This window comes from Mobula birostris, chromosome 12 (genome assembly GCF_030028105.1).
Source record: "Mobula birostris isolate sMobBir1 chromosome 12, sMobBir1.hap1, whole genome shotgun sequence".
NCBI classification, from domain to species: Eukaryota; Metazoa; Chordata; class Chondrichthyes; order Myliobatiformes; family Myliobatidae; genus Mobula; species Mobula birostris.
In genome coordinates, this window is record NC_092381.1 from 48,396,133 (window position 1) to 48,417,939 (window position 21,807).

At 38.4% G+C, this 21,807-nt stretch overlaps 1 protein-coding gene across 4 annotated transcripts in view; it reads right to left on the reverse strand.

Moving 5' to 3' along the window:
• Nucleotides 1-21,807, reverse strand: part of elavl4 (ELAV like neuron-specific RNA binding protein 4) — a 123,532-nt gene that overhangs the window by 76,576 nt on the left and 25,149 nt on the right. For 2 of the 4 annotated variants that reach the window (XM_072274662.1, XM_072274659.1), the window contains exon 1: nucleotides 9,409-9,481. The exons of 1 other annotated variant lie outside the window; for it this stretch is intronic. In XM_072274662.1, the coding sequence (XP_072130763.1) occupies nucleotides 9,409-9,432 (24 nt within the window). In that variant the 5' untranslated portion in view covers nucleotides 9,433-9,481. Of the gene's footprint in view, nucleotides 1-9,408; nucleotides 9,482-9,851; nucleotides 9,989-21,807 lie in introns of those variants that run through there. One more of the 4 variants, XM_072274660.1, reaches the window with a different exon arrangement.

A 21,807-nucleotide genomic window follows, 5' to 3' on the forward strand; every position in this document is an offset into this window, starting at 1 on the left:
TGCCACCCAGCTTCGTGTCATCCGCAAACTTGGAGATGCTGCATTTAATTCCCTCATCCAAGTCATTAATATATATTGTAAACAACTGAGGTCCCAGCACTGAGCCTTGCGGTACCCCACTAGTCACCGCCTGCCATTCTGAAAAGGTCCCGTTTATTCCCACTCTTTGCTTCCTGTCTGCTAACCAACTCTCCACCCACACCAATACCTTACCCCCAATACCGTGTGCTTTAAGTTTGCACACTAATCTCCTGTGTGGGACCTTGTCAAAAGCCTTCTGAAAATCCACATCCACTGGTTCTCCCCTATCTACTCTACTAGTTACATCCTCAAAAAATTCTATGAGATTCGTCAGACATGATTTTCCTTTCACAAATCCATGCTGACTTTGTCCGATCATTTCACCGCTTTCCAAATGTGCTGTTATCACATCCTTGATAACTGACTCCAGCAGTTTCCCCACCACCGACGTTAGGCTAACCGGTCTATAATTCCCCGGTTTCTCTCTCCCTCCTTTTTTAAAAAGTGGAGTTACATTAGCCACCCTCCAATCCTCAGGAACTAGTCCAGAATCTAACGAGTTTTGAAAAATTATCACTAATGCATCCACTATTTCTTGGGCTACTTCCTTAAGCACCCTGGGATGCAGACCATCTGGCCCTGGGGATTTATCTGCCTTCAATCCCTTCTTGGGGTTTGAGGAAAATTTGGATGAAATGAAGCAGGTAGTTGGTACATGGACTCTCAGAGGGTTTCAATATGGTGTCTTCAATTTAGGCACATAATACAAGAAAGGTAGTTGAGAAATAGGAAAAACATTCAGTATAAGAATGTTTCTTGGAATGGAGGAACTACAGAATTGTTCCTAAGGGTCAATGTTTACTCCATTTTTGCTCCTTGTATTAAACAGATAACTGGAACCTGAACTTGGGGATCAGCTTTCTAAATTTTGAAGGCAGTAAAAGGTTAGAGTCATAGAATCATAAGCAATACAACACAGATATCAATCCTTCAGCCTAACCTGTCTAAACTGAACATGGTGCCCATCCAGCTGGTCCCAATTTCCAGCATTCAGTCCATTTCCCTCTAAGCCCCACCCCTGCAGGTATCTAACCAAATGTTTCTAAAATGATACTACTGTACCGGCCTCAAACGCTTATTCTGCTAGCTCACTGTATATACACACCACACCCTGAGTGAAGAAGTTATCTCTCAGGACCACTTTCAATCTTTCTCTTCTCACCCTCAATCCAAGCCCCCCAGTTTTGCTCCACCTTACCCTGCAGAAAAGACTGTTACCATCCACCTTATGACTCACATAATTGTAAACATTTATAGAACATAGAATAGTACAGCACAGTACAGGCCCTTCGTCCCACAATGTTGTGCCAACCCTCAAACCCTGCCTCCCATATAACCCCCCCCACCTTAAATTCCTCCATATACCTGTCTAGTAATCTCTTAAATTTCACTAGTGTATCTGCCTCCACCACTGACTCAGGCAGTGCATTCCACGCACCAACCACTCCCTGAGTAAAAACCCTTCCTCTAATATCCCCCTTGAACTTCCCACCCCTTACCTTAAAGCCATGTCCTATTGTATTGAGCAGTGGTGCCCTGGGGAAGAGGCGCTGGCTATCCACTGTATCCATTCCTCTTATTATCTTGTACACCTCTATTATGTCTTCTCTCATCCTCCTCCTCTCCAAAGAGTAAAGCCCTAGCTCCCTTAATCTCTGATCATAATGCATACTCTCTAAACCAGGCAGCATCCTGATAAATCTCCTCGGTACCCTTTCCAATGCGTCCACATCCTTCCTATAGTGAGGCGACCAGAATTGGACACAGTATTCCAAGTGTGGCCTAACCAGAGTTTTATAGAACTGCATCATTACCTCGCGGCTCTTAAACTCTATCCCTCGACTTATAAAAGCTAACACCCCATAAGCTTTCTTAACTACCCTACCTACCTGCAAGGCAACTTTCAGGGATCTGTGGACATGTATCCCCAGATCCCTCTGCTTCTCCACACTACCAAGTATCCTGCCTTTGTGTTCTGCCTCGGAGTTTGTCCTTCCAAAGTGTACCACCTCACACTTCTCCGGGTTGAACTCCATCCCTTATAGTCCACCTTATACGGGCACCATGGTAGAGTAGTGGTCAATAACAGAACAACATAAACCATCTTCCAGTCTACAGGAACTTCACCAGTGATGAATGATGAAGCAAATATCTTTGCAGTGCCGTCCACAATTTCTTCACTAACCTCCCACAAAATCCAAGGATGCACTCAGGGAGGGTCTGGTAATCTATCCACCTTAATATGCTGTAAAGCTGCAAATACTTTCTCTCTGGAAATATGAATGTACTCCAAAGTTCTCCACTAGTTTCCCTTATCTTTTGAGTGACCACAGTTTCTCCGCAGAAGACACCTAGGAGAAATATTTATTAAAAAATTCCACCCATCTCCTGAGGCACAAGTCATAGGTAGGTAGCCCTGCAGAACTCTAAGGAACAGAAATTCTCCCCCCAGCCACCCTTTTACTCTTAATACAGCTGGAGAATCTCTTAGAATTTTGCCTGACTATTATATCTTCACTTGGCCCTCCTGATTTCTCTCTTAGGAGAATTTATTATCTTTTTATAGCCATCAAGGGATTTGCTCAATCCCAGCCTTCTTAATCAAATGTATGTTTTCTTCTTTTCCTTGACTAGAGCCTCAATATTTTACATCAGTCAAGGTTCCCTAAACCTGATAAAGGGTCTCAGCCCAAAACTTTGACTGATCAATCCCATCCATAGATGCTGCCTGACCTGCTGAGCTCCTCCAGCACATTGTGTCTATTGCTCTAGAGTTTCAACATCTGCCAGTACCTCTTGTATCTATGTTCTCTAATCCTGCCTGGCTAAATTTCCTAAACCAGCAATTTTCTTAAATCTTACTGTCTGTCTACTGGTTAGTCAAATGGGCAGAAAGCAATGTAATAGGGCCACAAACAGTCCTTCCAGGTGAGGTGACACTTCACCTGTGAGTCTGTTCGGGTTATCTACTGTATCCAGTGCTCCAGGCGTGGCCTCCTGTATATCAGTGAGACCCGACGCAGATTGGGAGACTGCTTCGCTGCGTCCACCAGAAAAAGCGGCATCTCCCAGTGGCCACCCATTTTAATTCCAGTTCCCATTCCCACATGCCAGTCCTTGGCCTCCTCAACTATTGTGATGAGGCCACACTCAGGTTGGAAGAACAACACCTTACATACCCTCTGGCTAGCCTTCTTCCTGATGCCATGAACACTGATTTCTCAAACTTCCAGTACTGTCCCATGCCTCTCTTCACCATTCCCATTTCCTTCTTTCCCCTTATCACATCCCTCTGGTGCTCCTCCCCCTTTTCTTTCACCCTTGGCCTTCTGTCCTCTCCTATAAGATAAGCCCTTCTCTTGAATTAACTCCCAAACTCTTTACTTCACCCCTCCCCTCCCTGTTTCACCTATCACCTTGTAGTTCTTTCTCCCCCTCCCCTCCCTGTTTCACCTATCACCTTGTAGTTCTTTCTCCCCCGCCCCCCCACCCACTTTCTCACTCTGACTCATCTTTTTTTTTTCCCAGTCCTGATGAAGGGTCTCAGCCCGAAATGTCGACTGTACTCTTTTCCGTAGATGCTGTCTGGCCTGCTGAGTTCCTCCAGCATTTTGTGTGTGTTGCTTGGATTTCCAGTACCTGCAGATTTTCTCTTGAATATGTTATGTTTAACTACCAAGTTACACATTTTGCAGAGGAACAGGGAGATTTAAATAGGAGGTTGTTGTCAGTAGGAAGTCAGTGAAGGGTGTAGAAATATTCCAATATGTATGTGAGGAACTTTCTCAGGGTTCTGACATTCAGCAATGGGAATTCTAGATGCATGTATAAATGGTGTTTCTGTTGATTTTCACTGAAGTTTCAGCGGCTCTATGTGAATACAGAACTATTATCAATGTTATTTTCATACATGAGTGAATGCAAGCCATTAACATCAAAAGTGACATCATAAATGATGAGTAATACACAAGCTTGTACAAATAATTAAAGATCCATACAAAATTTCTGTTGGACCACAGCTGAAGCATTTTACCAAAATTGGGGCATCCCATTAACAAAAAATACATTTCGGATTATTAAGACAGTCCAGATTATATTCATCATGATACTATCAGGGTAGGAAGATCAAACTACTTAGCTGATTTGAGAAACCAATACTATCGTTGCTTTACAAAGATGGCCAAGAAGCAATTGCCGGTTAAAAAAAAACTGCAAAATTTATTATTGTCACATATACTGAAGTACAGTGAAAAAATGTGTTTTGCATGTCATCTATACAGATCATTTCATCACATCAGTGCATTAAAAATATACAAAAGAAAAATAATAATGCAGAATGAAGTATTACAGTTACACAGAAAGTGCAATGTAGGCAGTCAATAAGGTACAAGACCATAAAGAGGTGAATTGTGAGGTCAGGAGCCCCTCTTAATGTACTAGAGGACTAGTCAATTGTGTTATAAGAAACATAGAAAATAGGTGCAGGAGTAGGCCATTTGTCCCTTTGAGCCTGCACCGCCATTCAGTATGACCATGGCTGATCATCCAACTCAGAATCCTGTACCTGCCTTCTCTCCATACTCACTGATCCCTTTAGCCACAAGGGCCATATCTAACTCCCCCTTAAATATAGCCAATGAACTGGCCTCAACTGTTTCCTGTGGCAGAGAATTCCACAGATTCATCACTCTCTGTGTGAAGAAGTTTTTCCTCATCTCGGTCCTAAAAGGCTTCCCTTTTATCCTTAAACTGTGACCCCTCATTCTGGACTTCCCCAACATCGGGAACAATCTTCCTGCATCTTGCCTGCCTATAAGAGTGGAATAGAAGTCTGGTGATACGTACTTTCAGGCTTCTGTACCTTTTGTCTGATGGAGGGGGGAAGAGAATGACTCGGTGGGTAGGGTCTTTGATTGTGTTTGCTGCTTTACCAAGACTGCAAGTAGTGGAGACAGAGTATGCAAGACTTTCATAAAATTCTTTCCACTGGTCTTGAAGTTACTCATTAATAAAGAAAGCGCGCCACTCCTTCGGGATTAGAATGGTACACGATTTAAATTCCAGTGCTTAAAATGTTAATGTTCTCAGAAAGAACTAGTAAGAATGTAAAATAAATGTCCTCTTGTCAGAACTCATGGAGCACAGCTGTTTCTGGTTAGTGGTTTTGATGATGGAACATTCAGTGATGCACTAACAAACAACACAAAAGAGCACAATATGACCTAAGTGTTGCAAACCTTAAATATTTTTAAAAATATCATGCATTGGCGGTAATTTTAACATTGGGAAATGGTACAGCTCAAGGGTATTTGGGTCTGCCATAAATTATGGAAAGGAAACTTTCAGGTTGAACTACGGATGATTAACCTGCTATCTCAATGAACCAAATCTCAATGACCAGTGCTGACGTTTCTTATTGTAGATACCTTGTCAAATATCAATGTAAAATTAAAACAAAGATCTCCACAGATTAATGTTGTCATAATGAAAGATGAAATTCACCCTGAACAGAATCTCAGAAAGGCTAAGAGTATTGTTCATGGGGTCTGTGCCAGCTCTAGAAATGAGAAATTCAGTTTGCTTTCCACCTCCTCCAGAAAACTCTTGCATTATTTTTCCACAAAGCACTTATCCAATTCCCCTTTGAATGCTGCAAATGAATCTCCACTCCAGATTCTAACCACTTATTGAAATACAAGTTTTCCTCATGTCACTTCTGACTTTTTTGCCAATCATCTTCATTCTGCAATCTCTGGTTTATAACTTTCCTTCAATGGGCATAGATTCTCTTTATCTGCTGTGTCTAGACTCATCATGATTTTACATATATTCTCAATCCTCCTTCAAGCTCCTCTGTTCTCAGCCTCTCTACACTATTCACATAACTAATAATACTCACCCCTTCTATCACTATGACTATCACTATGAAGAAATCTTTTACACTCTTATTTCCCACATAACTATCGACACTTGGAAAAACATATAGCATTGTAAATTGATTTATATATCAATAACTGAACAGGGATTATGTACTTAGACATACAGTAAAATGTGATGCATTTAGTCATGCAAAATGAAGAGCAATATAAAGGTAAAAATTAATGCTACTTTTTTCTTTAATGTTAAAACCAGCAAAGATTACGATCCTCCTTTAATTATTCTTGCTTTCAGATACCCATTTATGCAAGTTCACAATTTAAATTTCCTTGAAACTGAGGGTTAGATGCACCAGACGTTACACAGCTGTGGTATAAGTAGCAAGGCTATTATTGTTTAGTCACAAGCACAGCGAGAAAAGGCTCTTTTTTAATGTGATAACTGGAGAAGTCGGCTTGATTCACTAAACCGGCACTTAGTTTGTGGATCCTCCACTAGTACTGCCGGATTTCATACTAAAAACATATAATTTTTTGAATAAAATGCATCTTCCCTGGCATTTTTGCCCTTTTATGCTGACCAGAATCTATTTTAAAATAAAATAACAATTTCATGTACTTCATTGATTTTGTTCCTTTGCCTAATTATTTTGAGACATCATGGAACAGTAACCTCCCCTTTAAATATCCTTATAAAACCATGTATGGTTCAACATATAGATATTACAAAATAAATTATAAACAACTAGAAATAATGTTAATCATCTGTTTTTACTTATTATCTGTGGCATTTAATGCCATATTTTGAGTTTTTGAAATGTCAGCTTAATCAAACTTACTAAAGATTTGAAGTACCATTTATTATCAAAGAAATTAGGGAATGTTATTTCAACACATGATGACATACTATTATCTAAATTAGAAAATGTCATTACATTATTTTAAAAATACTTCGAAGTGTAAAAAAAAGTACCATTGCTGAATCAAAAGCAATCATTAATTACATCCTGAAGAAAAAGTGTGAGAAAAAAGCACCATGATTGATATGTGCAAAAATATGATACAAGTATTTAAATATTTTCCTTCCTAACTTTCCAACCACAAGTAACGGAAAGTAGATTTTGAAGGAAGAAAACCATGATGTACATTTATTATGAAGAACCCCGTAGCACTAACACTGTGAATAATTTGTTGTGCAATGTAATTTCTCTCCCACATTCCATTGCTGGGAATACTTCATACTCAAAATCCCACTGACCAGGGGAACAAAATTTTATTTTGGTGAAAAAGGAAAATGTCATGCAATAATTAATGGCATGACAGATCAAAAGGACATCAGTCTGCATTTCCAATTACAGCTGCATTTTTTAAACAAATGTTGTACTGCTACCACTATCATTTAGATTAGAGCTTTTAAATGTGACTTACTTTTAAACAGCACTGGATATGTTAACCTGCCAATATTTAAGTTACTGATCAAATCACTATAATGGATTCCAAAATATCATAATTTGTACAATTCTTTACAGTACTCTACAAAGTCACTGACTTAAAAAAAGGTCTGGGAAATCCAGTTGAAATAGTAACAAAGGTAAAGTTCAGCATTAACCGAAACTGCAAACTTAAAGTTGGTTTGTGTAGCTGATAAAAGGCTACAACTGTTTAACTTATTTATGTTTGCTAGAGATTAGGTTCTACACTACTTCTCACATTCATCAGTTAAAATATGATTGTTAGATTATCAGGTATAAATTGTAAATATTTGTAATTTTTGGATCAATTATGTCTGAATCACACAATTCATTTCTGGTATGCTTTTATGTTTTCATGCAGTAAGCTACACTATTAAATGCCATGTTAATTTTTTTTAGCTGTTACTGATTTGTCATCATAAATGCTAAAGGATTAAAATAATAAAATAGCTGCAAAATTATGATGTTTGCTTAGTGAAGTAGTGGTTTTCCAATTGTACTTAATGACTTTTATATTTAACTTACATTTAAAACTTTACAATTTAAACTCAATCTTCACAAATGTCTTTTTACGTAATATACACAATAACTTAAACAATTTATTAATATGCTGTAAAACTGCTTTAGTTAAAATAACACTGAAAATTTTCCTGATTGTAGATTTATTTAGAATCGTATTAGAAATATATTATTGAATTGTTTAGTGTGCAATGGATAATTTTTAGATATTTCAAGAACATGTTACATTATAGGAAACAATTATATTGAATAGGTATAGAAATAAATATCTTACAATGCACTGTATAGATGTGGGACCCGGAACACAGATTTTCATTTCACTTTGTATCTTCAAATAATATTCTGCACAGTGAAAATTTGTTGTGCAATGTACTTGCTAAGACACAGGCCTTATTAATGTTGTTCATGACCTTACATTATTTTGTACTATGATCTTTTCAGGTCATTAAATTAGTTCTTCTTTTAAGCTAATGTCTTAATTCATAAAGGATAAAATTTAACACATCCCATAATTTGTAGATGCAAAGTATTATTCTGCTTAATTTCCATTAGCTCAAATTGGGAATATTCATACTGGAGGTTTAGCCAGGCATCTGTGCTCTCCCCAGTTCTGCAAATGGAATGCATCATTGTTTTTGATTTCAATTCAGGAATTAATTAATTTATTTTTGCTAAGACACATTCACTCAATTATTATAATTGGGTTAACTATTACAATCTTCAACAAATCCAAATTATTGTATTGGTAGACCATGAAGAATATTCTGGTATAAAATTTAAGCAGCCATCATCAGTGTAGTCTCATTGGAGTGCAGTGATTCACTGGTTTAGATTTTATATACCAAATTAAATTTACTCATTTGCTCATATAATTTCTGTTTCTTTGACAAGTAGGTTTCTACAGAAAGAAAACCCAATAAAATGTTATTTACTTTTAAAGCACAGATGTCTAATAATAGCTTGAACTGAGGTAGCCTCCAACTGAAATATAATTAACACCTTTTGAAACAATTAAAGTTGTGGCTCTTGTAGAATGGTGGAGACAATCACAGTGCCTTTCTACTGTTTGCTTCATGGTATTCCCATATGACTGCCACCTGCTCTCAGTTCAGCTTCCTTTAGCTTGTTTCCCTGGCAACCTTTCACAGGCTTTTCCTTCTAGCTATCACTTTCAGTTCAGCTGTTCAATCTAATCTTATTTATATTACACCCATCAAAACAAGTAGCTGATGAAAAAAAGCCTGCAGAACACTATGAATAGTAAAGAAATGAATAATTCTATTTACCTCTTAAAATAGTCACATAGAATATAAGCTTGATATCCACAGATCTCAAAAATATGGTTAAAAAGCCAAATGTCATTCCTCCACAAAGACAAAGGGCCTATGTTTTCAAACATCATAATAAACAAAGACATGTTACTGGTACCAAGGAAAACAGCACATATTATAGAGACCTACCATTTTTAAACCACCCCACTCCATTTTTGATTAGCAAGAAATTTCTGGTCTTCAGTGAATTAAAACCAAAAGGGCGTTACGTAGAAGCAGGCATGCCCTCTCTACAACATTCATATAATCAAGTGACAACAATTCAACATATACTACACAGAACAGCAGAGAAGCCTCCTCCTCCCCGATGAGGTCACGATGGCAAACTCTTTGAAATACAATGTGCAGTTGTACGGGTGCTCACATAAATCACATTCTTTAATCATTGTTAACCATTTTAGGGTACTTTCGGCCCCTCACTCACAAGCCTGATGTTAAAAACGATTTTTAGATTTAGTTATTTTCTTACAAATAGATATTCATTACTGCATAAATAATGAAATACACAATAAAATGAACCATTCTGGTATATTTCCAAGCAGAATAAAATTAAACCAAGCCCTAGTACCTACCATAACCATTCTCACTGCAAAGGATTAGGTCTTTTTGAACTTGAAATCTTCAGAAGTATCTTGATATTGCAATTCCTTTGTTAAGATCCAAAAGAAACAGTGGGAGTATTTACACAAAATAAAATCATAAAGCAATAATGAATTGAAGTTGCCGGAGACAACAAACCAGTACAGAGAATTGGGTGGCTGCTTTACCCTTTTACTCCCATTTATGGGACCATCTGTCACGACTGTTCATATCCGATTGGCTAGAAAAATAAAAGGCTGTCATGACATCAGCTCCTATTGAAATTAGCTTTTACAAGATTGACGATGTTAATGATGCAGTGACCTCTATCCATAACAGAGAAAAGCTTTTGAACTGCAACATGTCCCTGGTAATTAGGCCAGAATTAAGAAACCCAACACACACACAAATACCAAATTTTGCTTACTATAAATTTGCAAGTCACATCAATAATTTGCAATCTGCAGAAGTCAAGATGTCATATTTCGACCATGCTTCTATGCCTGCATCTCATATCCATTGTCAGGCAAACCGAGCTTTTAAAATTCTTCCATCTTATCTATTCTGACAGTTGCTTCTCAAGATGTGCATAATTAATGCAAAATCTTCAGCTTGCAGACTATTTTGTGTGTGTATGTGTGTATTATATATAAAAATTACACAGATACTGACATTTATTTTAGGAATCTGTGCCTTCAATCGATTTCTTCCCCTGAAACGATTATTTTGTATTGTTTATTATCCAAAATGAAAATGCTCCGACATGTTACTTTCTCAGAACTATTCCAATAAGGATACACTGGCATTGTGTTTAACTTGAAACAAATTTTTATTCTATATTTTTTTTCAAGTGCTATTGTTTCAAGTTAAATTGGCTTTTAACCATGTGGATTATACATAGATCCTTCAAAACTAGCCATCAATGGTTAACAAAATTTCTCAATAAAACTCACGTAAAAATGATGTGAAGCAGTAGCTGCAGATTTTAAGGCAATATTTATAAGAGTAAAATAGACCAGACATTTAACTTCACTTAATACAAACAGTTGAACGAACATAACTTATAAACAGAAATCCACTTCTGAGAAAAAACGTAGCATAGCATACCTTTATGAAATCTAAAAGATACATTTTCAGCCCATTAATTAAGAAATAAGCCCTGATAAATTTATGACCCTGTGTGAGTTTGGCTTGCAAACCACACTAGAATGCCATATTTGAAGTAGTCAAGCCAATGAAATGTTTCCAGAAGTGAAACCCAAACATGCTTTGGCAACAGTATAAACGATATAAGGCAGTTTCAATTTGTGTCAAACGAAAACTTTGTCTTGGTACCCTGCCTTAGGCGGTGGAATATAGATTTGCCATTTTCCCTGAATTTAAAGAACAATCACTTCCACTTATTAAGTTGATGCAGACCACCTTCTATGGAAAATGATCAGGTAATGATAAACTTAGAGGCCTTCATGACAGTTATCTACATTCACCAAAATCTCCTAATAGTCTCTGATTAACAAGCAGCTCATTCCTAAGGTTATGGGTACCTTAGGATCATTAGCTGTCAAGCTCATGATAGACCACATTCCAACCACTTTAGCTTTCATCAGCATCTGTTCCTCTGCATTTTGACGCAATAAACTCAATCATTCTTCAGGCTTCAAAATAGACCATAAATGAATCTACTGAATAAAGATTTTACGCATCACATTAATGTATGACTTTTTAAATATATTACCCACTTAAACTATTTTGTTTATTTCAAAATAGCTATGCTCTAAATGTGGAAACATTTATCAAAAAACAAGCATACCATACCTCCTTACTCAATAAAGCAGCATTTAGCGTCCTGCCAATTTCAAACATTTCACTGACAGTTCAGTTTTACACAATCAGAAGATTTCTTTTGAAGCACATTTAACTAAAACATTTACACAAGAGTCTTTCTTGTTTTCAAGAGATTATACTATGCGATGTTTTGGTTATTTCTTCTTTGGTCTTACTCTGCACTAACCTAACAGACAGCAGTACAAATTCTCCCCTTATCTAATTCACATTAAGACGGTGTTAGACGTATTGCTCAGTCAGATTATGTTACTCCAACATGGCTGTTGAGCAAATATTCCTCTCCAGTTACAGTTCTCTGAATTACCACAAGGTGAGCAGTGTGCACAAACCAAAGATTTTTATATTTTGCTACATCTTTTAAAGTATACTTCTTTTCAATTACATGAATTTAAGTGTATATTGATAAAGCAGAAAAAAATACTATTTAAAATTAAGAATTCATAAACTTATTTGTCAGATGTGACACCAACATCTTAACAAAAAACTTGAAAATCATGAGAAGAGGCTTTTTAATAATTCATTGATGATGTTGATCCCATAATTAAACACAATTCATTTAGAAATGTGTGAAAAACAGTAAAATCAGCTAATATCATAAACCACTTTATAAAATGATCTTTCAAGCCCATTTCTTTGGTCAGCAGTCTTCACCCACAAACTGCGGATGTTTCTCCTGTCTTCAGAATTCCCATTTCTTTGAACCAGTCTCCCTGGCCTTTTACACTCTCTAGATCACGTAATTACCAACTGTCATTATGACAATAATTACTTCAACTTTTTCCGCAGACCTTACTTAGCCTAACCTTTCTCCCTCTGAACCTACAGCATTCCATGCATTAAAGGACCAACAGAACATTCTTATTAAACCTCCTGAGAAGAACAGTGCTGTTATTGTTTGGCAAAAGAAGCTCTATGGTAAAGATTATCAGCTTTCTGACAACTCCTCTATAATAGGACCCACCACTGAACATCAGACCATTATCTCCCAGTCTCAAGAAATCTTCCTTCTACTGCCTTCACATTCAAAGTCTCACAACACTGCACAAGACAGTACACCCCTCTCCTTTGTGATTGTTATCTAATTTTTACTCAGTTCTGGAGAAAAGCCATTAACATAAAACACTAACTCTGTTTCAACAAACACAAAATACTGGAAGAACTCAGCAGGCCAGGCAGCATCTATGGAAAATAGTAAATAGTCGACATTTCGGGCTGAGACCCAAATCCAAGAAGGGTCTCAGCCTGAAAAGTTGACTGTTCACTCTTTTCCATAGGTGCTGCCTGGAGTTCCTCCAGCATTTTGCGTGTGTTGCTTTGGATTTCCAGCATCTGCAGATTTTCTTGTGTTTGTCATTAACTCTGTTTCTTGTTCCTGACCTGAGCGTTTCCAGCATTTTGTGCGTTTATTCTATCTTTCAGCACTCGCCATTCAATTATAGGTAAGAGAGGGCATTTAAGGTACAAATTTTTTTTACTCCAGTCAAGTCTGTAACTCTCAAAAGGTGGCTAAAGAAAATCTAAATTAAGCTTTAATTTATTCTCAGTTCAGAATTCAGAATAATTATAAGTTTATTTTGCCAAATTAACTCAAAAGTAGTATTTTTGTGGAGACTGTATCTAGGTCTGCAAGGATCTTATTTCTCTGCTTGAACAATCATCATGCACTATGTATCATATTTAATAGACAACTTTCTTGAATATTCTGTTTCTCTTCACTCAAAAACAATTCACAAGGTGAAATGCTGGAGCAATAAAAAACATAAATTAACTGTAATTGACTAATTCTGAGAATAACCTAGCAAGGTATATCTTCCTACAATGAGCAAGCTTCTGATAACTTGCCCTTGAGGGTACAGATAAGCCTGAGTTATTGCAGTTTGGGAAACAGGAATTCGCCCTTATGGAATTCACAAATTACTTCCAAAAAAATTCTGGTATAGTAATAAAAATTTACTCTCAAGAAATTTATCTGAAAAACAGTAATTAAATAAGTATTTAATTTATATTTCTTCTACTTGCATTTCTCAATGCAAGCGCAGGTAACGTGGATGTCCATTATGGAACACTACCTGCTCCCCTGTAACAGGGATCACCAGTTTTGTGCTTTTTTGTCAGCCTCCTTAAATAGCCTCAAACAGGAAGTCCACGCACTCACATCACCAATAACAATACAATTTGGTTCCAATGCCCCAGTTAAGCAGATAATGGTGAGAGGCAGGCAGGCAAATTCACCGTTTTATATTCAATGTACATGAAGATATTCTGAGGTCAACCAGGTTGCTAGAGCAGAACTTAGAAACATTGCGATTCTTGAGAAGGCACTGTTGCCCTAATACAATACCGGTTACAATTCAGGTTTCATTAACTTTTCCCAAGTTAATGAAACATATTGATCATTTTGTGGCATAAAGAATTTTACTTGCACCCAGAATTGCAAAACAGAATTTATTTTCTGACTGCTCCACAGAGACTGCACATCTATGGGTTATAAATTCTTGTAATAGGGTGGCAATTTCATATTATAATTTCAACATTTGTACTCTGAGGAATAAGTAACAGAACAATTCAGTCATTGGTTAAGGAATATCAATGCAGCATATTTGTACAATTTATTAAATTTATGGTTGTTTCTTATATAGACAAGACTGGTCTTTAAATTAGTACACTGTCTATATAAAATTGTTTTGGAGAAAGGCACAAACCATAAAACAAATACAAGAGATTTGTAAGCCATTAATGAGAGAGAAAATAAAACATTTTTTAAAAATTGCTATTGGAATTAATTATTTCTTAGAATTCAATCACAGCTTTTCATTTTTGCTTGAACTGGAGACTGTAAAGAAATTTAAAAACAACTTAAAATGGTGCTGTCCTAAGGCAAATATATCCAATCAATACTGACTTATTGATGTGCCACCATCTGTGGTACTGCTTAGCAGTACTTATTACAGTATAATAAACAGTAGTGGCTGTGTCATTTTCAGTCTATTAGCGAATCACTAGAGCTTTCATGTGCAAGAGTATTATGAAACCCCTCAAAAACAGCCTTTATACTGGTATCTTGATGGCTGCACCTGTGTTTCATTTCCTATTTCATGCTCAGCAAAGCAAGCAAACCTATTGGGAAGAAAGTGCCCAATAGTTTTAGCTTTATTGTTCTTTAATCATGAAAACCAATTAACACAAGTTCTTCAGAGTACGTCCTCTGGAAATGCAGACCCACAGTCCTTACATTCTGATATTACAGGGAAGGTATAAAGCTAAAACAAGTACTGGAGGTCTAAAGGTGATCAACTGGTTTTCAGCCAAATGTAAATCCAACTCAAAGCCTCTCAGAAGTGAGGAAGGGTGTAGGTGCACCTGACAAGTGGACAGTTATATAACTGATTAATTTAAGAGGACTTCTTCAGTCTGTTCTTAAGCCACGTTTGTCTCAGCATTAGAAGGGGAAAACATGGAAGATCGGGTTCCTTGTGTAAATATTCAGCTTTCAAGAGGTTCAGCCTCCAAATATCAGTCCTCATTAATAGCCATGTTGTCCTCTCTTAGAAAATACATATTCTTGTACAATGAAAACTCTACTGGTTCTCCGACAGACTAATGATAGCACTACTGCTACTATTTATACTTGTTCACCCATTCCTGCATTCATTGTCTATCCCTAATCAATATGGCTGTTGTGAACCAGTGTCATTTTATGGTATTTGCAATAACAACACTCTGAAAAAAAAATTGCAAGCTTAGTTTTGTATTCATTACTTCGCTTTTTAAAAATCAGTATTTTGGTCATCTTTTGATTTTACTCAAAAAATCTGCTCCCAATACTCAATGGCGACAAAAAAAAATCACAATCAGAAATAAATTAAGGATGTGCAGTTTGTTTCAAGAACTTGAAGGTTGTAGGAAAATAGTTTCTTTTTATATCTAAATGAACTTCATTCATAATAAAAATATTTATAAGAATAAACTGCAATGTCTTTTCATTCACACATTTATAGTCAAGTCTTTAAGTTGTGTTCTATCACATTCCTTAAAACCCAAGAGGGCTGTTGTTACTCATGTGGCCCCCAGGGGTGATACACTACTACAATAAATGAGGGTCTTCCCTACTCAGCCTGGCTCCTCTGTCCAGTAGCAGAAGAACCCGATATTATGGCCCTTCCCCACTAAGCCTCAGCACATGCTCCTGCAGCCTGGAACATGCCAGTCTGCAGCATTTCCCTACGAACATTTTGATGTGCTGGCTCATCTGGGAAAATAGTTATTCCTGAACCTGAACCGGGTGGTGTGGGACTTCAGGCTTCCATGCTTCCTAACTGATGGTAGCAATTATTCATTGACTGATTCCACTTTTTTTTATTGTTCTAAGAAGCTGTTTTGAACTCATCCTTTGGGCTAGTAATCCGAATTCATTTTTCACAATGCGTGCCACTAATTCTACAATCTTGTCATGAATACTAATTGCATTGAGATAAAGTACTTCTGTCTCTGACCTTTTACCATTTTTCTCTGCTTCGATCGTTTATGCTGACACGTTGTTATTACTAAATTCTTTGTCCATCCTAAAATAATCTGATCGTCTTTCCCTAAATCTATCACAGCACTATGATTTTACCATGATATTTCTTTTATTAAGTGTCCACTTATCCAGAACCTACCCCAGCCATGGCCTCTCTTTTAACTTAAAGCTCATTCTACAGGTTTAGACATTTACATTCTGTGACACCTCACACCTACTGTATCTCTACCACCAGTTTTTGATCATATGTTTAACTCTCTGAACCCAATATTCCCATTCTATTTTCTGTATAACTTAGATAACAAGAATCAGAAACATCTCATAACATCAAAGAATTGTTTACATCTATCCTGCAATACACTGCAGTGGAGTCTCCACAGTACTCTTGGGTAGAGAATGGCAAAAAAAATCACTACCCTCTGGGTAGATAAATTTCTTTTCACTTCTGAATGGCTAAACACTTATTTTGAGGCTGTGATCCCCAATTATAGTGACCCCCCAGCTAGGGAAGACATTGGCTTTGCATCCACCTGTCAAATGTTATAAGAATGTTCAATGAGATCACTTTTCTTCTAAACTCAAGAGAGTATAGGCTCTGTGTGCTTAATCCTACCATTGTCGGAATCAATTGGTGAAATTTTGCTGCATTTTTAAATCATGTATATCCTGCTAGATAGGGAGTCTCTGGAAGGTATACCATTCTGGTTAACATTGCATCAAGTGAAATTTTGCAAAACAAAAGGCGAGGTGAAATACTTTCAGAAATTCAAGTACGGTGTATTCCTACGTGCACCAATGCCGCACTATTTGTTATAGTGAAAAATAATCTTGCACATCAAAGACATGTATCCGAAGCAGTTACAGTCAATACAGGAAAATCTCAATCTGGATGCTTGCAAACTGATGGAAGGGTCTCAGTCTAAAATGCCGACTCTTTATTCCTTGCCATATTCCTGCCAGATCTGCCGAGGTCCTCCAGCATTTTGTGTGTGTTACTCTGGACTTCTAGCATCTGCGGAATCTCTTGTGCTTGTAATTATTAAATGCAGATGTCATTTCACCAGTGTTCTAAATAATTGAGCATTATGTCCCTACTAATGCAGACAAAGCTTTGAGATTCTGCTTTGTTATTTGGTCCAGAGATCGTCAGATTCTTTCATTTTTAGTTCAATTTTCATCACAAGTTTCTTTACGGACTACGTTTCTTCCCTCCCACTTCATGTTCTTTTTCAGTTCTGAGAATACATATTTAAGCCTGGCACAAGGCATTGACTGTGTCCCTGATCATACTGCAGTCAGGAACCAATCCCTTTCACAGTTCTCTCTGTTCCATTCTTTAAACTCCTCCCACTTTATGGTCTCATAGAGCTTAGGGCAGTTGTCACAGGCACAGATCCTTTGGCCTACAACGTCTGTGCTAACCATTATGTTTAATTCCATCTGCCTGCATATATCTCCCTCCATCCCCTGCATGTTCATGTGACTGCTAAATGCCTCTTAAATGCTGGTATTGTATCTACTTCCACTGGCCCACTGGCAGCGTGCTCCAGGCATTTACTTGTCTGAGTAAAAAAAGAAAGCCTCCCCTTTAAACATCCCCCCTCAAAGACATGCCCACTAGTATTTGACATTTCCAGCCAAGAGAAAGACTGACCATCTACCCTTTCTATGCCTTGAGGGGCAGGGGGAGAATCAGGTTGCCCCCTCAGCCTCCATAGAAAACAACTGAAGTTTGTCCAACCCTTCCTTATAGCTAATATCTAATCTAGGCAACATTCTGGCGATAAACTTCAGCACCCTTTTCAAAACCTCCTTCTCATTCCTGTAATGTGGCTACCAAAACTATACACAATACTTCAAAGGAGGCCAAACTAAAGCTTTATACAGCTGCAGTATGACCTCCTGATGTGTATACTCAACATCTTGACTAGTGAAGGCAAGTACGCTGAATGTTTTCTTTACTAACCTATCTACTTACAGTATGTTGTCACTTTCAGGGAGTTATGGACTTGCACTCCTAGATCTTTCTGTACATCGAAGATTCCTGCCATTTACTGTACAAGTCCTGTCATATACAGTTAATTCTTCAGGAAATCTTTGTTTTCCTGCATTCAAGTAGCAGTTATCTCAGAGATGAAGAGATTCCACAGTGCCATTCTCTGGTCTGCTCATCCCTTCCCATTCACCACTCCCTGCCTTAACCCTGCAATCACAGGAAATGGAACACTTGTTCTTACACCTCCTCCATAATCACTTTCCAGTGTCCTTAACAGTCTTTTCAGGTGAGGCAAAGATTCACTTGCACCTGTTACAACCTTATTAATGCATTCTACGCTTCCAACATGGCCTCCTCCATATCAACAAGACCAACTGTAGACTTGCCAAACAAATTACATTGTACCTGCACTGGTCATCCTAAGCTTCCAGTTGCATGTATTTCAATTCTTTTTCCCATTCTCACACTGACTTGTTAATCCTCGGCCTTCTCCACTGATAGGCTGAGGCCCAAATAAAACTGAAGAAATAACAACTCGTATTTGGTAGTCTACAGCCCAATCCTACAACTTCAAAATCTTACAATTCCTACAACTTCGGGTAACCCACACCTCCGGCGTGTTCCCTCCATCCTTTCTTTCCAATCCAACTCCAGTCATCCCATTTTTGTCCACTTTCCCCATAACCTTCCTCCAGCCCCACCTTACACGTCCTTGTCCCTATCTCCCAGTTCCATGGATGCATTTCCTGCAGATTTCTCACACAGATGGTTCTGGTTCCATCGTTCTTCATCCCTTTTCTAATAGTTCCCATTATCATTTTCATTACTTATCAGATTCCAGCACTGGTAATCTTCATGTTCTGTCTTATCATCCTCCGAACAGTTTCTACCTTCATTCTCTCCTTCTCGCATCTGGCTCCACCTGTTTCAATACCCACAAATTGCAGAAGGAACTCAGCAAGTCAGGCAGAAACTAGGAAGTGTAATGAACAGTTGACGTTTCATGCTAAGACCCTTCATCAAGACTGGAAACTAGAAGGGCAGATACCAGAATAAAAAGGTAGTGGAAGCATTACAAATTGGCAGTTAATAGGTGAGGGGGGGAACGGATGAGTAATGGATGGAGGAAGGCAGCTGAAAGGGATTGAAGCCAGGAGGTAATGAAAATGGCAAAGGGCTGAGGAAGAAAACCATCTGATAGGGGAGGCCAGTGGAATAAAGTGAAGGAGGTGGGGAAACAGAAGGAGGTAAGGACGAGGAAGGGGTGTGGAGGCCACATGACTGAGAGCAAACAAAAGGGGAAGGAAGGGAAGAAAGAAAACAAAGGGAAGTAGTTACTGGAAGTTACTAGAAATCAAAGTTGATGCCATTAGGTTAGGGACTGCCAAGATGGAATATTTCCTCCACATTGCTCCTTCACCTGTGTCTGTTGCGCAGTAGAGATGGCCATGGACTCTATCCAGCTGTCCCTTGTTTTTGTCTGCCTGCATCTATTATCCATGTGACTCTGTCAAACATCTCCACCCCTTCCTCTCCCCATTTGGCTTGATCTGCCCATCATCTTTCACCTGCTTACCCCCCCCCCCCATCCACTAACCATTATTAGCCCTCATCTAACTGCTCCTTCTATCCTCTTTATACTAGCTATTTTCCCTCTACTCATAGTCCTGAGGTAGAGTTTTGACCTGAAACATCGACAATCCCATAAGCCATTGGAGAACAGGTGATTCGGCCCATCAAGTCTACTCCGCCATTTCATCATGGCTGATCCATTTCCCTCTCAACTCTATTCTCCTGCCTTCTACCCCCTAACCTTTCACACCCTGAATAATAAAGAACCTATCAACTTCTGCCTTAAATACACCCAATGACCTGGCCTCCCCAGCTACCTGTGGCAACAAATTCCACAGATTCATCACCCTCTGGCTAAAGAAATTCTTCCTCATCTCCATTCTAAGTGGACATCTTTACACCTTGGATTTTTAAATTTTCTAGTGACATCAGTGCTGGACTTCGGGACGGAAGGTCCCGAGTTCAAACTCACCTGGCAGAAGGCAATGGCAAACCACTGCTGTAACTTGCCTCGTACGTGATCCCCCACTACTTCGGAGAGGCGTGGAGGGAAATCGTCTGCTAACCGGAGAAACTCCGGATGCGATGTACCTTTCCTTTCCTATGCTTTTATTCTTTCTACCAAAGTGCATGACCATATACTTCCCAACACTGTATTCCGTCTACTAATTCTTTGCCCATTCTCCTAATCTGTCTAAGTCCTTCTACAGCCTCCCTGCTTCCTCAACACTACCTGCCCCTCCACCTACCATCTTATTGTTTGCAATCTTGGCCATAAAGTCATCAATTCCATTATCCAAATCATTGAAATACAACGTAAGAAGCAATCCCAACACCGACCCCTGCAGAACACCACTAGCAACTGACAGCCAATCAGAAAAGGTTCACTTTATTCCCACTGTTTGCCTCCTGCCAATCAGCCAATGCTTTATCTATGCTGGTATTTTTCGTAAGACTATAAGATGCAAGGACAGAATTAGGCCACTTGGCTCATCAAGTCAGCTCTGCCATTTCATCATGGCTGATCCATTTCCCGCTCAGCCTCAATCTTTTGTCTTCTCCCTGTATCCCTTCATTCCCTGACTAATCAAACTCTGCCTTAAACATACCCAATGACTTGGCCTCCACAGCCACCTGTGGCAATGGATTCCATGGATTCACCAGCCTCTGGCTAAAGAAATTCCTCCTCATCTCTGTTCTAAATGGATATCCCTCTCATCTGAGGCTGTGTCCACTGGTCTTAGACTCCACTACCATAGACAACATTCTCTCCACATCCTTTCTACTGAGGCCTTTCAACATTCAATAGGTTTCAATGAGATCCCCCCCATTCTTCTGAATTCAGTAAGTACAGGGTCAGAGTCATCAAATGCTCCTCATAAGCCTTTCAAACCCAGAATCATTTTCGTGAATCACCGCAAGGCCATCAATTCTGTCATCCGAATCACTGACATGTAACATGAAAAGGGGTGGTCCCGATTTTCTGTAATATTACAGGCTTTTATCATGTCAAGCAGTCTCATTTGTGGCACCTTGTCAAAGGCCTTCTGAAAATCCAAGTACACAACATCCACTGATTCTCCTTTGTCTCTCCTACTTGTTATTTCCTCAAAGAATTGGAAAAGGGAGGAAGTCCTGAAGAAAGAAATTAGAGAGCCAGGTAGAAAGCTGTAAAGCAGAATCTCAATGATAGCAATCTCTGGATTGCTGTCTGTGCCACTCACCAGTGAGAGTAACGGTCTCCTGCCCCAATTAAGCAGCTCAGTGCCCCACATAAACTAAGGGAATCACAGCTATCTTCTCGATTTAGTTTTTGTTCTTTAAGAATTGTCCCAAATAAACAGCTGTCCCAATAAACCAATGGCCTGATTAATCAGAATCTAATATACATTATCTTACTAGAAAGACGAGAAAATCCAAGCAACACACACAAAATGCTGGAGGAACCCAGCAGGCCAGGGAGCATCTATGGGCTCATCAGAATAGTTTTAGTCATTTGTTTAAAGAAAATAAATAA